The sequence below is a fragment of the Cajanus cajan genome, chromosome 2 (assembly GCF_000230855.2).
Source record: "Cajanus cajan strain Asha chromosome 2, NIPB_CcT2T_4, whole genome shotgun sequence".
In the NCBI taxonomy this organism is placed as follows: domain Eukaryota; kingdom Viridiplantae; phylum Streptophyta; class Magnoliopsida; order Fabales; family Fabaceae; genus Cajanus; species Cajanus cajan.
In genome coordinates this window covers 63030763-63043600 of record NC_138518.1, presented here as the reverse complement: position 1 = coordinate 63043600, position 12838 = coordinate 63030763, and the positions used below count along the sequence as shown (strand labels likewise).

At 29.0% G+C, this 12838-nt stretch overlaps 1 protein-coding gene across 1 annotated transcript; it reads right to left on the bottom strand.

Annotated features, from left to right (window-relative positions):
- Window positions 1-907: 907 nt before the first annotated feature.
- Window positions 908-4240, bottom strand: LOC109812035 (sugar carrier protein C). Its single transcript, XM_020375894.3, has 4 exons — window positions 4036-4240; window positions 3582-3904; window positions 1736-2365; window positions 908-1523 (listed from the first exon to the last, which is right to left on the bottom strand). The coding sequence occupies exons 1-4, from the start codon at window positions 4163-4165 to the stop codon at window positions 1059-1061; spliced, it is 1548 nt and encodes a 515-aa protein (XP_020231483.1). The 5' UTR covers window positions 4166-4240; the 3' UTR covers window positions 908-1058.
- Between the last annotated feature and the right edge of the window lie 8598 nt (window positions 4241-12838).

Here is a 12838-nt window from a genome sequence, read left to right as displayed (position 1 = left end):
TATATATACACACACGACTTGTTTATATTTTACTTTTATAATGATGTTATATATATATAATTTTATTTATTTTTAATTCTTAATTATATATACTCTTTTATGCAAACAAGGAAAAGGAAAATGTTTAGGCGTTGACACCAAATGTTTAGGCGTTGATCCTGTCATATAAATAATTCGAAGAAGACACCTAACCGAACAGAGCATGTGTCAGATATCTTTATATTTATACTGTCACACATGATTCTTTTTGATCCGTGCTCATTATATAGATGGAAACACACAGCGAACATTGTTTTCAATCGTTAATGATAATGAACCAATGGACATCCCCGTTGCTCATTTGAACGTAAATTACAAAGCCGTCACTGTAATATTGTAGCATGTGATAAGAATAGAATATTAAAGAAACATACGAGAAATTAGATGAAGATTTTAAAATATTAGTTAGCATGTCATTATTTCAATTTGATGTTTCAAAATGCACAAAATATTAGTTACCATGTCATTAATTCAATTTTATGTTTCAAAATGCGCACAACAACTTTTGCAGTTGGATTGATATGGAAAAATATCATGTGAAATTGTTCATATTGAGAACCATAAGAAAATTAACACTTAAAATTTTTCAGTTAGGAATAATTCAATACATTGAATCTGACAAAGGACATTAATAGTATGATTTATTAAATATGATAATCAAACTTAAGTTTTTATTTACATAACAGACTCTAGTGATTTATAAGAAAATAATGATAAATAAACGTAAAAGGCTTCGAATAAATATTTGCAATGTACAAATTACCACTGAATTTATTACTTGATCAATTTGATGTTTTTAAATGCGAATAACAATTTGTGCAGTTGGATTAATGTAGAAAAGTATCATACATACTAAGCGAGAGACCGATTAAAAAAAAAAAAACCTTTCATTTGTAAGAACAATTTAATGTACTGAAACGGACTCGAACATCAATAGTATGATGTATCCAAAAAAAAAATATATATATATAAAAAAAAAAGTGCTACTTATTTAGCGAAAAAAGAAAAAGAAGGACCAACTACACTTTACTGGCTCCCCTCATCTCAACTCCATTGCCATAATCTTCATGTTCAACAAATCTGGTCCAGAATGGATGTGCCTTCCACACCTTACTCATCTCTTCAATTGGAATGCCCTTGGTTTCAGGCAAAAAGAAGTAAATGAAGAATGACATGACCAACACAAAGAAGGCAAAGAAGATGAACAGTCCAAACTTCATGTGGCAAAGCATTTGCAAGAAGACTTGCGCAATCATGAAAGTGAAGAGCATATTCACTGACACGTTGATACTTTGAGCAGCGGAACGAATCTCCAATGGAAAGATCTCACTAGGCACCAACCAACCAAGAGGTCCCCAAGACCACGCAAATGCTGCCACGTAAATACAGATGAAAAGAACCACAACAATAGCATACCACTTTGGCAATTCACCAGGGTTTCCATCAATTCCAAACTTGGCTCCAATAGCAGCTGCCACTATAGCCTACACACACCAACATATACATAATATTAGAAGAACCATTTCATAACCAATAACTCACATGCTATAAGAACAATCTCTCTAGTGGAAAATCATCACAGTACTACAACTGAGACTAGTCTCTAGTAAGAGAAAAAGAAAAGCTGCCTCAATTTAATTCACACACTAAAGTTGAAAATTTTCATTTGTACATTGAAGATTAAGCAAAAGGGTACCTGGCATATGAGCATCTGAACTCCACCTTCAAGGAAAAGGGCTCTCCTACCCCACTTATCAACACCATAAATTGAGACACAAGTAGCAATCACGTTAACAACGCCAGTGATCACGGCTGACATTAGAGCAGAATCATCCTTAAATCCAATGGAACTAAACAGCACAGGTGCATAAAACATGATCACATTGATTCCAGTGAGTTGTTGGAAGAATGGAATCAACACAGCCATAGTAAGGTGGGGTCTGTATTTTCTTTGCAACAAGTTCCTCCAAGGGTGCTCCACCAAGCTGGAAGCTTCACTAGCAGCCACAAGGTCATTGAACTCTTCATCAACATCATCCACACCACGAACTCTCTGGAGCTGAGCCTTGGCCTTTTCACGATCACCCCTTTCGATCATGGAATTGGGGGTGTCAGGAAGGACTAGTGATCCAACTGTGATAATGAGGGCAGGAACCATAGCACCACCCAAACTCAACCTCCATCCCCAACCACCTTTGATCTTGGCGAAGAAGTAGTTCAACACGTTGGCCACGAGGATACCAACTGTGATCGACAATTGAAACCCAATGTTCAGTGCTCCTCTGTATTTGTATGGAGCCATTTCAGAGAGGTAGAGTGGCACAGACTGTTAAAATCCAAAAGTTAATAATGATTAGTAAAATGTGAGAAAAAAAAAAAAAAGTAACAACATGCTGTAAAAATAATTGACTAATACTACGAGTTCACATGTTGTTATGGAATTTAATTTAAAAAATGTGTAGGATCATGGCTTCATCTCAACTTGTGTAACGTTTTTTTGGGGAAATTAAAGTAGTCACTTGGAAAACAAAGCCTGGCAACTAAAAACTATGTTTCATGAATTCACTGTTTTTATTATTCAACACCGTGGAAAACGATGTTCAAGGAACGTGGGAACAAGTGGTGAGGGTGTCACACTCAAAGAAACTCGGGGCACAATAATTCAGCCACTAGTAGTAAACTAGTGGAATCAAGCTCAATTTGTCTTTGTCCTAATTCAGCTACCAATGGCAACATTAGTTTAAGGGTAAAATATGAGGAAATACTCTTTGCATACCACCAACCAAAGAAGTCCAATTTGCTGAGTTTCAAAAGGCAGAGTCAAAAATAGCCAATATGTTGCGTAGAGTAGAAAAATAGTCCCCAAAACCAATATTTTCTTTGCTATGTGCGATGACTTTTTGAGTCAATAAAAAACTCTAAACACGTCCTATAAACATGCCTTAAAATTGAGTAACCGTATATTTACTGCGTGTCAGCATCTTTCTACCAAAGGTTCTCTGTTTTTGTCATACAATAAAACGTACACGGATTTTCATTTTTATATTTCCATATATACCCCTTCCCCCAGTAGAAGAGAATCAATTAAAATAAATATTCATCATTCATCAATAAGCAGATCTGGAAAAAAAAATGTTCGGTATCAAACAGAGCATAACAGACAAATTAAACGACAACACGTCCTAGTTTTCAATTATTAAGGAAAAAATGATCAAAACGGCAATAAAGAAAACGTATGAAACACAATCTGAATGGTTTAACGTCTGAATTTGAAAAAACAAAGATTTTGACTTGCTCTGTAGCCTTCGCACTACACAGCGAGAGAATATCGGAGACATACCCATACCTCCATGTTTCAATCCAATAAAACAAAACCCAAAATATATTATAAAAAAAAAAAAAAAAAAACTCCCTATTATATGAGATTGAAAGTAACCGTATTATACTGTTAAATTAGATAAAACAGAATTATCTTGAATTACTACATTTTGAACCCCTCACCTTAAAATTAAGAAAAAGCAAAAAAAAAAAAAAAAAAAAACCTGATTGGCGAATCCAATTCCGAAGCCGAGCAAGATCCGACCGACAATGAGCATCCAAACGTGTTGAGCGAAGCCGTTGATGAGAGCACCGACGAGGAAAAGCAGGCCTCCGAAAAGCATGGAGAGCTTTCTACCGAACCTACGCGTGATGGTGGATGCAACCAACGACGAGAGCAACGCGGCCAGGTACAGCGAGGAGGTAAACATCGTCAGTGTCTGGCTGTCGTATTGACAGTACTGGTTCGCCGTTTTGTCCAGGTTCTTCTTCCGGTACACCGCCGGGAAAAACTTCTCCAGAAACGGATCCATGGACGTCACCCCACCTGATCACGCCCCACATTAAAACGCAAAACGTCACACACTCCCCCAGAACAAAAGCCAAATCGAAACAGACAAAAAACAAAACAGCCTAACATAAGTGCGTGCAGGCATATGCGGTTTATTAATTAAGTACCAGAAATTCCGATGTCGTAACCGAAGATCAAGCCACCCATGGCTGCCACTATACATGTTACCGTCACGAAGGGAGTGAGGTTCCCCGGGTACTCTTTGCCCCCTCCGCTGCTAATCACAACCGCAGGCATTTCTTCTGTCCTCAATGGGAGAGAAACAAGGAAAAGGAGATAAGAGAAGAAGAAAAGTGAAGAGCAATGAAAACAAGAAGGAGTGGCGAGTCTTTATATAGAGAGATTCTCCTTCACTTGCTGACTTTCATCACCGGTTGAGCTGTCAATGATCATATAATTATCCTATGTCTCTGTCTCTATCCATAAAATTAGTCTTTTTTGTTAAATGATAATATGCTTTCAACAATTCTTTTAAAACAATTTACTGTTTAAGGATTTTTTTAAAACCGTAATTTTTATGCATCCATATTTTATTTAATCTCTAGTTTTCTCTAATTTATCTTTTTTGCTAATTCTTTTATTTCTTTTAATTTCATTTTTCATTTTTGTTCATGAATTGAATTTTAAACTATTATGCTATGATATAATAGGCGAATACCTTTGCTATTTAAAAATGTTATTATAGGAAGTTAGTATATCTAAAGATTAACTATCCACTTGTGGTCGAGGAATAACTTAATTTGTGGAAAAGTAAATTAAATTGTTTTTTTTAAATAAATTATTAATAATTAAAAATATTATATATAACAATAAAATTAATTATAATATCTAAAATATAATTTATATATTTAAAATTGTTAGATATAAATTTTAATTATATAAAATAAATATTATCTTCTTGATGCCATATAATAAAATCATAATTTAAGTTTTAGGTTAAATTTAAATTTGTAAATTTAAAGGAACTAAGTTTTTAAGCTTAGAGCGGGTATAGGGCGATTATTAAATACTTTTATTTCACTTGCCTGAACTGTACAAGCATCTCTATCTCCTGAAAAATGTTACGTTTTACAATTTTTTTTAAAGAGAATTGAATGCAAAAGTAAAAGCATTTGATGCTTGATTTGCAATCAATTTACTTAAAAAGCAATTCATTAATGTATACATATATTTTTCCTAGCTAACTATTTAATAACCAATATTTTAAGAATAATATACAGGTGTAAAAAAAAAAATACATTGTATTCATACATAGATATAAAAAAAATTATTCAAATATTTAACACAATCGTATATTAGATATTCAAATTTGAGATAACTAATTTAGTTGAAGCATTCTTGTAGTAATTGATTCACATATTTTATTTTTATCTCTGTTTACTAATAAAAAAAAATTGCAATCTCTTTTCAATAGATAATAAATAAATCCTAATATAATTTTAGTCTATATCACATATATCTGAAATTAATTTTGTTTGAGACAGTTACAGTTTTTTTTTTGTTTGAGTCAGTTACGGTCATTATAAGTGGTAAAAAGATTTCTTCAATTATTTAACTTGTTGAGTTTTATAAATGAATTCAATCCAAATATTAATAGTGCAAACAACTTTTTATAATGCATTTTAATTTGTGAATCATATAAGTTAAATATTTATTATATGTAAGTAAGATTTATAATAAATTATATATAAAAATAAATATTATATTTAAATATATAAGTTATATTTAAAATTAGTATAAATAGATATTTTTAAGTATATGAATTATATTTTAAATTTTTTATAAATAATTTATATTGTAATATATTATTATTTTTATTTATTTATAATTTATTTAAAAAATTAAAATATAACTCATAAATAATTATGATAAACAAAAATTTAATTAGACAATAAGTTGAAAAAATCTTTAAAAATTCTCTCATCAAAGAAAAATCTTTAAAAACTCTCTTGTTGAGTAATTATTTAGAAGGCATGACAAGTTTGAAAAAATAAATTTATAAAAAAGCAAAATGAGAGAATAAAAATGAAATGAAAAAATTATGGGAGAGAAATAATATTTTGAAACCAATAGACAAAACAATCAATAAAATGTGTACATTAAAAAGAGGTATCACTTTTATTAATAGTAAAAATTATTTAATAATTACACAAAAAATATTTTTAATGAGTTAATAACAATAATTACCACTTTTAAAACAAACTTTAATTAGTCAACATATTTTGGAAGTTTTAATTATTTTAGGTTAAATTATACTTTTGGTCTCTCTATTTTTTGTAAATTTGTAGTTTTTGTTTCTCTATTTAAAATAATGACATTTAGTTCTTCTAATTTTAAAAATACGAAATTTTAATTCTCTTGTCAAATTAACACTTATTAAATTTTAAGTTTTAACATTTATTTATAAATAAGTGATGTGACATTTAATAATACGATATTTAAAAAAAATATAAATAGATTTATTATTAAAATTATAAGAATCGAGACACTCTGTGTCTTTAATAATTATACAAAACAAATATTAGATAGTCGTGGATGATTATTGAAAGAAAATATGAGAAGTTATTTTTATTTAACATTTGAGGGATATAATAATCAAATAAAAAAAATTATAAACAAACAAAAAAAAATTTAATATTAATTTTCATTTTTCATTTTTATATATCATATTACTAAATATCATATCATTTTAAACAGTAATAAATCACCGTCAAAATTTAATAATTAATAAATATCAAATTGACGATTTGATCAAAATTTTAAATTTTTAAAAATAAAAAAAATTAAATACCTTTATTTTAGAATAGAAAATCAAAATTACCAATTAACAAAAATAAAAAATTAAAAGTATAATTTAATCATTATTTTATGATATTAATAAATAAAAAGTATTTGATGGTTGAATTTTAAAACTACGTTTATGGAGAAAAAGAGCATGATTAAATAGTTGGATTGAGTAGAAACGAAGCATAGAAAAGATGGGCAACGTTAGATGAGCCGACAAAATTTGAAATTCAGCGGGAAAGGGATGAAGATGAATAAAAGGTTTAGAAACCCATTTTGTTATTGCCAAAACTAGGATTCCTTTTTGAAGAATTTCTCTTTACACAGTTGGTGGATTTCACACGTCAGATTATACTCGGATTTCGTAGGGATGTATTAAATGGTTCCTTTCAATTTTCATGGGATCCTATTTATTATAGGGATGTGGCTGCCATGTCAGCAGTTACATTGGGAACAAAAAGTGGCAATTAGATAATCGATTCTATCCGTTGTGGAAGAGTTGGGGGATTAATGGAAGGGTAGTTGGTATTGGTGGCTAAAGTCGGTGTTCAATGTTCATTGCAAAAAGTGTTTGTTCAAAGGATTAGATTAAGGATCCATGCGTGACTATGATTGCCTTTACAACAATGTTCGATACTTGGATCAATGAATCCCCTTCCCCCACTGTGGGAACAACGTGGGAGTGTTCATATTTAGAAAATTCATTCATTAAAGCATTATTTTGATTATTTAGATATTGTGACCTTAATCTTTAGAAGGAAAACATTATGATTTTTTTAATTGTATTCTCGTATTCTGAGGGTCGAACGAGAGCTCCGATCGAATATTCCGGTGAGGGGAAGGTGCCTGCAAAAGGTACTCCGACGCTCAAGTTAGGACAAAGCACAAATATCGATAATAATTAATGAACACTGACGTTACCTTGTGACCTGTGCTATTTATACTGACATTTATGGGCCCAGATTCCCATGGGCCCTGCAACAGGATTACCAGATTAGGTAATACGTTTCTAATCGGCTTGCTAGTGTGATTAGCTCTTAATCCTTGATTATGGGCTAATCAACAGGTGGTCGAACGGCCGAACCAGGTGGCCGAATGGGCTTACTAGTACATTAATGAATAAAAATTTGACCAATTTAGTATTTTTTTTTTCTTTTTAGATCGATTTCCAGAACAATTTAGTTAACTTAATTATTAAATTAATCTATACTTTTTTTTTACGGACGAAAACAATGGTTTTCATCTTTAAAAATAAAATAATTAATTGTAAACTTTCCAAATTACAAAATGATGATTCACTTAAAAAAAAAAGAGTTAAATCCAATTTTCTTTCCAGAATGAATGCTGCTGGCAACGCGTCATAAGCCAGAATTTATTTAAAACAGTAAAGTAGTTAATGAGTTGCATTTATGTTTATACGGGTTAAATGCATTTCTGATTTCATAAGTACCATGGTAGTGCAATATTGATTCATCAAATTTCAATAGAATGAATTGTTGTAATTGTGAAATTTTAGTTTTTATATTAATTTTTTATTATAAATTTAACAAATTTATTAATGAGTATGTGATTCAATTAGTAAAAGATTATTTTAATTTAAATTTTAGATATGTAATTATATTAAATATTTTAAGAAACTTTATTATTTATAATAATTTTATCTAATTTAAATAAAATTATCTTTAATGAAACATAATATTTATTTTTATTGTAACGGATGGATGTACTTATATCAAATGGATGATGAATAAATAGATTCATTTATCACTCATAGTTTAGATAAAAAAAATTTAACAACTTTTGGTAAATATTATTTTTGGTGAATATTATTACTATTATTTTTTTGGTAAATATTAATTTTTGGGTTCATTATTAGTATTAATTTATTAATAGTTTTATTAATACTAATATTATATATATATATTGATTATTTAGAAATACTAAATATAGGTTTTCTGATATATGAATAAATTTATAATTTATATAACTTAAATATCTCAATGATTATAAAATCTTAAAATATTATAATAATATTAATATACTAATAATATTATTAGTATTAATTTATCAATAAAATTATTAATTAATAATAAATATAATATATCATATATATACATTTTTATTTATTAGTAATAAATTCGTGTGTAATTTTAATTTATATTGAAATTATATTTATAATAACTTTTATTTATACATTTAAAAAAAATTATCAATTTAGTAGTTAAGTTTTGTTATTAGAAATAAAGGTGAAGGACTTAGTTTTCATCTTTCACATTCTGATAATTTTTTTATTTTATTTTTATTTTCATATAACACTTTTGTGTTATATTAGCTATATGTCATTCACTTTATCAAATTATGTTATTGTGTTGATGTCAGTAATTAATGTCATATCATTTAAGTTGTTAATTTAAATTCAATCAAGTGGTTATATCAACTCATAAATAAGGTCATGATGAGCTTAAAAAGATGACTTAAGTAGAAAAGGTTAATTAGATCTAATTTGTTTAATTCGACTAACCAAATAAGTTCAAACTAGATTGACTTCCTCCTCATATGACACGTTTAAAAATGTTGTTTCTCATCCTCCTCACACGACACACATTGTTTCTAAATTTTGGTTTCTTATTCCCTTAAAATACTGTTTCTTTCAAATAATGAAGCAACAAAATTATATGTTCTCCTTATTCATTCGTTAAATAGGGGTTTAACATCATATGTAGAGGAAGAAAATAGCAATCATGTAGTTCTACTTCTAGTGACCCATTGCCAACTTTGACAAGCTTCATATTGAGATTTTAAATCTATTTATTGTTATAAACACAACAATTATTTTGTTTATTTTTCATTTTTAAAAGTAGATTTGATTTTTTATTTTTTGGATTTTATTTTTTTACTTATTTTAATTACAGCCAGTTTGGTCTAGTGATCTATCATGGCCCAAGTTGAATTGAAAAAATAGAAACCTAAAAAAAATGGATTAGGTTAGATTGGTCTAAAAGCCCACAAAGGTTAATATCGTGCATATCCATGTAACTGGACAAGTCACATATGCCTTTCAAGTTTACTCATAAGTATCTTTTTATGAAATAATTAAAAGTTTGAAAAGACTACTTAAAAAGAATAACTATGTTTTTACCTAAGAGACAATTTAGAAAGAATGTTGTAAGGTTGAAAAAACATGAAACTGTAATGACCCAACTTAGTTCTACATTATACGACATAACTACTAACAACGGAACACATCTCACTTAAGACTATAGACATACAAATAGTAGAGCATGTATTGTACTGCAAGCATATAAAGGAAATCAACCGAATACATAAATGCAATATAAATACAATACTCCAATAAATGTAAACCATACATCCTAAGTTGTCAATCAAACAACTACACTGCCTATACAAATCTACCACCACCGAGTAGTCAACAAAATGGCCTCCAACTCATGCACTTCTGAGTGGCCTCCACAACAACTCTCTAGCCCTATCCCTATCATGCTCCTATACCACATATAATCATCGTAGTCTACATCATATGGAAACATACAAGGGTAAGGTAGGGTAAAAAGAAACAACATAAATACATCATGGGAACATCACATCATTATCTCATCTTTAACAACACAGTGACTAAACAATAAAGTATACAATACAAATCAACACAATACAACTTTGATTCCACATAGTAGCACAAATCATCTCAGTTTAACATAGCATATGAACAACACAATAAACTCAACACAACAACTATATGCATCGTCACACATTTTAACTAGGAGAGTTCTTACAACACAGGGTGAATAGTTTAAACAGCTTGATCCTACCAAACCGACAACACAAGATGATCTTTTTGGGTTTACTAAATTAACAATAAATTGAATAAAAATCCACAAAACAACAACTCAGTTTCTCAAATGTCGCCACATAAAACAAAGGAGTATAATGCTAATGTTAGGATAAAATAGTTAGGTAGGAACTTACCACGACATTAACTAGCTTAACCAAACCTCCTATGGAATTAGCCCATTGACTACTCTCCAAATACTTCAACCTTTCGATACTTGGTTAAGAACTAAGTTATTGACTTTGTACTTTACTTGGTTGGTCATTTGTAATCAGTATAACTTGACTTGGCCTTTATATTGTAGTCACTTCATACATGTGTGTCTCAACTTTGTCCACTCACAATACCAACAAAATACTAAAGGAGAAACAACATAACATCTACTTCAAGGGTAAACTTTCCAATATAGGAGGGATCCGTTTACTCCAGGAGTAAGTCTACCTAGATTTACTTCATTCCATAACTCATATTTTACATCAAATTTCAATAATCCAACCGTCAAATTTAAAGTTTTAATGCATAGATCAAATTTATAAATTTTCAAAAAATTTGAAAATTATTTGATATTTCATTTCATTAATTCAAATCAATGTATAAAATGATTTTATGATTATCCGTCAATTTGAATTAATGAAATGAAGTATCAAATGATTATTAAATTTTCTAAAAATTTGCAGACTTGATCTATGCATTAAGAATTTTAAATTCAATGATTGGATCGTTGAAATTTGATGTAGAACATGAGTAATTAAACAGAGTAAATATAAGTAAACTTACTCTTAGAATAAACAAATTTCTCCTCATATATATATATAGATACAGATATAGATATCACAGCATATACAAAACTCATTTTAAGTAAAGGATTTCTTAAAGTTATGAAATTACAACTCAACTGATTCCTTTCTTATATTTTACTATTTTATACTAACTATATATTTATGCATGCTCAAATCCATTTATTATATACTAATGAAAAAAAGTATTAAATGTCTTTATTAAAAAACAGAAAAAATAATATATTTATCAATGATTTATACAGTTATTAGAGATTATATATAGTTATTAAAAATCATTCTTTTTTATTATTAGTATAGATATTATCAAAGTAAAAATCATTAAAAATAAAAGTGTCTATTTACCCGGTTGCTAATTGGTGAAAAGAATTTTAGCTAAATGGCAGTTTCCGTTTTAAAATTAACCCGATTCACTATTATAATATTTTTAATTAGTTAAATTATATATTTATTTTTCTATAATATTTAATTCATGATTTGATCTTTTAATTTTTAATTTAGTAATTTTAATCTTTCAATTTTGTAAATTTTACTTTCTTTATCCTACAAAGACTATAATTTTAGCATTTAAAAGATGTTTTAAAATAAATAATGTTTTCATTTTTTAATATAGTATTATTATTTTTCTTTCTAATTTATCCATTTATAAATTATTCAACTATTACAATATAATGAATGAATGATTATTTTAGTAAAATTGTATAAAAAATTACATTTATTGTTATCCTTTGTCTATGTGTAAAATGTTTAGATAGTTGTCATCATGAGATGAAAGAAATATAATCTTGGTTTAACGGTTAAATGTTCACTCATTAACAATTAAAATTTTGACTTGACCACGACTCATCATTAAGTAAATGATGTGACAACAAATATTTATTACTCTCTTCATCTCATAATACATGTCATGTTAAGTTGTTTTACACAAGTTAAGAAAAATTAATAAATAAAAAATAATAATAATTTTACAAATTAAAGAATATTAGTAAGGGTATAAATGAAAAAAAAATAATTAATTTTACATTGTGTACCCTCCGAATCTCCAACTAGGTGAGTTGACTGATCAATGGCTCTTCACGTTGTTAAGCTCGAGCCAAGAGAGTCGTGTACCCTTTTGATCTCCAATTGGTTGAGCTGGTCGATCAATGGTTCTTAGCGTCACTAACGCTTGAGCCAAGAGGGTTGTGTACCCCCCGGATCCCTAATTGGTCGAGTTGACCCATGAATGACTCTTCGCGTCGTTAATGCTCGAGCCAAGAGAGTCATGTACCCTCTCAATCTCTAATTGGCTGAGCTGACTGATCAATGGCTCTTCGTGTCATTAATGCTTGAATCAGAAGGGTTATGTACCCTCCTGATCCCCAATCAGTCGAGCAAACCAAACAACACATACCTTCCCAATCCTCATTCGATCGAGCAACCCAAACTTTAGGACTAGTCATCGACGTATTAATGAGTGAATTCCAATAAAACTAGTCAAGG